This window comes from Echinops telfairi, unplaced genomic scaffold (assembly GCF_000313985.2).
Source record: "Echinops telfairi isolate 266 unplaced genomic scaffold, ASM31398v2 ScPeMD7_7469;HRSCAF=8507_0, whole genome shotgun sequence".
Classification (NCBI taxonomy): domain Eukaryota; kingdom Metazoa; phylum Chordata; class Mammalia; order Afrosoricida; family Tenrecidae; genus Echinops; species Echinops telfairi.
Genome location: NW_022111372.1, coordinates 78,516,757 through 78,518,736, shown reverse-complemented (window position 1 = coordinate 78,518,736; position 1,980 = coordinate 78,516,757). Strand labels below are relative to the sequence as shown.

At 36.7% G+C, this 1,980-nt stretch overlaps 1 protein-coding gene across 2 annotated transcripts in view; it reads right to left on the bottom strand.

Moving 5' to 3' along the window:
- FAM114A2 (family with sequence similarity 114 member A2) overlaps positions 1 to 1,980 on the bottom strand; it is a 38,225-nt gene that overhangs the window by 27,338 nt on the left and 8,907 nt on the right. For both annotated transcript variants that reach the window (XM_045284625.1, XM_004696744.2), the window contains exon 7: positions 1,211 to 1,334. In XM_045284625.1, the coding sequence (XP_045140560.1) occupies positions 1,211 to 1,334 (124 nt within the window). The remainder of the gene's footprint in view (positions 1 to 1,210; positions 1,335 to 1,980) is intronic.

Sequence of the window (1,980 nt, the reverse complement as noted above, 5' to 3'; positions counted from 1 at the left end):
TCAGGACCAGTGGTGAGAGTGGCGATACCAGGAGGGTGAAGGGAAGGTGGAGAAGAAAGGGGGAACCGATTACAAAGATCTACATATAACCTCCTCCCTGGGGGATGGACAACATAAAAGTGGGTTAAGGGAGATGTCGGACAGTGTAAGATATGACAAAATAATAATTTATGAATTATCAATTGTTCATGAGGGAGGAGGAGGAAGGGACAGGGGAAAATGAGGAACTGTTATTAAAGGCTCAAGCAGAAAGCAAATGTTTTGAGAATGATGATGGCAACAAATGTACAAATGTGCTTGACACATAGATGGATGTATGGATTGTGATAAGAATTGTATGAGCCCCAATAAAATTATTTAAAAAAATAAATAAATTCCACGCAACATTAGGAAATAATGAATAAATGATGAAAATACTTCAACAACAAAAAAGAAAGAATGCCAACTAAAATGTTAACAGAGATCAAGATGTCCTAGAAATCAATGCTTTATGTAAACAATCTCATTCTCTAACAATTCTACAAAAATGAGTAGCTACCATATTGATAATTTCTGAGAGACACATGTACTGAAATATTAATAAAACGCAACTATTATTCACAATTTAGTTTAAGTGCCACCCTGGACGCTCAATTAAAGACAGGACCATGGATCACAGAAGTTAGAGAAGCAAAGGTAAAGGGTCTGGCGATGTAAAAACCCACCACCATTGAGTTGATTCCAGTATACAGGGTTTTTAAGGCTGGAAATCTTTACAGCACAGTCTCATCTTTCTCCAGCCCAGCAGGTGGTGGTTTTGAACCATCAGCCCTGCAGTTTGCAGTCCAAAGCTTACCTGACAACACTACCAAGTGTTCTTAAGAACAACAAGGCAGAACTGACCAGGAAATTTCATAAGAGCAGCTCTCTTACTGCGAAAGGAGGGGATAGATATGCTTTAAAAATTTCAAAAACAAAAATCACTACTATCGAATTGATTCCAACAGGATAGGATACAACTATCCCTGTGGTGTCCAAGACTGTAAATCTTGACAAGAGCAGAAAGTCTGTCTTTCTCTGGCAGGGGTTAATAATCCATTACATGGGAAGAGGGGAACATAGGCATAAGGCTGGTGGCCCACATAAGTACTTAGGGACAAAGTTGCAGAGAACTCTGCAGACAATGTACTGTACAACAACAATGATTTCAGATTATTCATTTCCATATTACCTTTTTTCTCTTCTTCTTCTTCATCACAGAACTCTTCTAAGGAAAACGTTTCTTTGAGTTGCTCTAAATCAAGTTTTAGAGTGTCTAATTCTTCCCCACTCAGAGAATTCAGAATAGATTTCACCTGGAAGGATTTAAGATCATAATACATGTGAGAGTAAAGAAAAGGAAAAAATCCACAAGTGAAAAGATGGTAGATCAAATTGTAATCAGTATTATGAGCTCACCAGTCAATAAAGATACCTTTCAGGGATCTCAAGAGTGGTTATTAAAAAATAATAATTATCCAGGATTTTTACTTCCTAAAGTACAAGTCAGAAATGTATGAAAATTACTAGCACTTAATAATAGCTTAATAGGCAGTCCCAAGGTTCTGAAGATCTGACTTCCATTAAAACCCAGTTATGAACCAACCCATGTAAAGCCTATCTTATTAAAATATCATGTACACAAACTGGTTCCTACTAGCCAACACATGATACTTTGTAGAGCACACTAAAGCATTATCATCATTATTATTAATGTATTAGCAAGAAAGAGATGCTTCAGTGTACCTGGAAGTCTTTCTGCATAGTGTTTTTTATGCATCAAAAAGCACAGATATATACTCGTTATCTACTATAACATTTCGTTAACTGATGTTGAATATGAACTATACTTCACTGTTCCAACTTAGGCACAAAGTCAACTTGAAGACAGACTTGGGAATGGAACTCATTCATAATCGAGGACTGTCTAGAAGGAGACTTGAACCTACTTAAAAACTAACA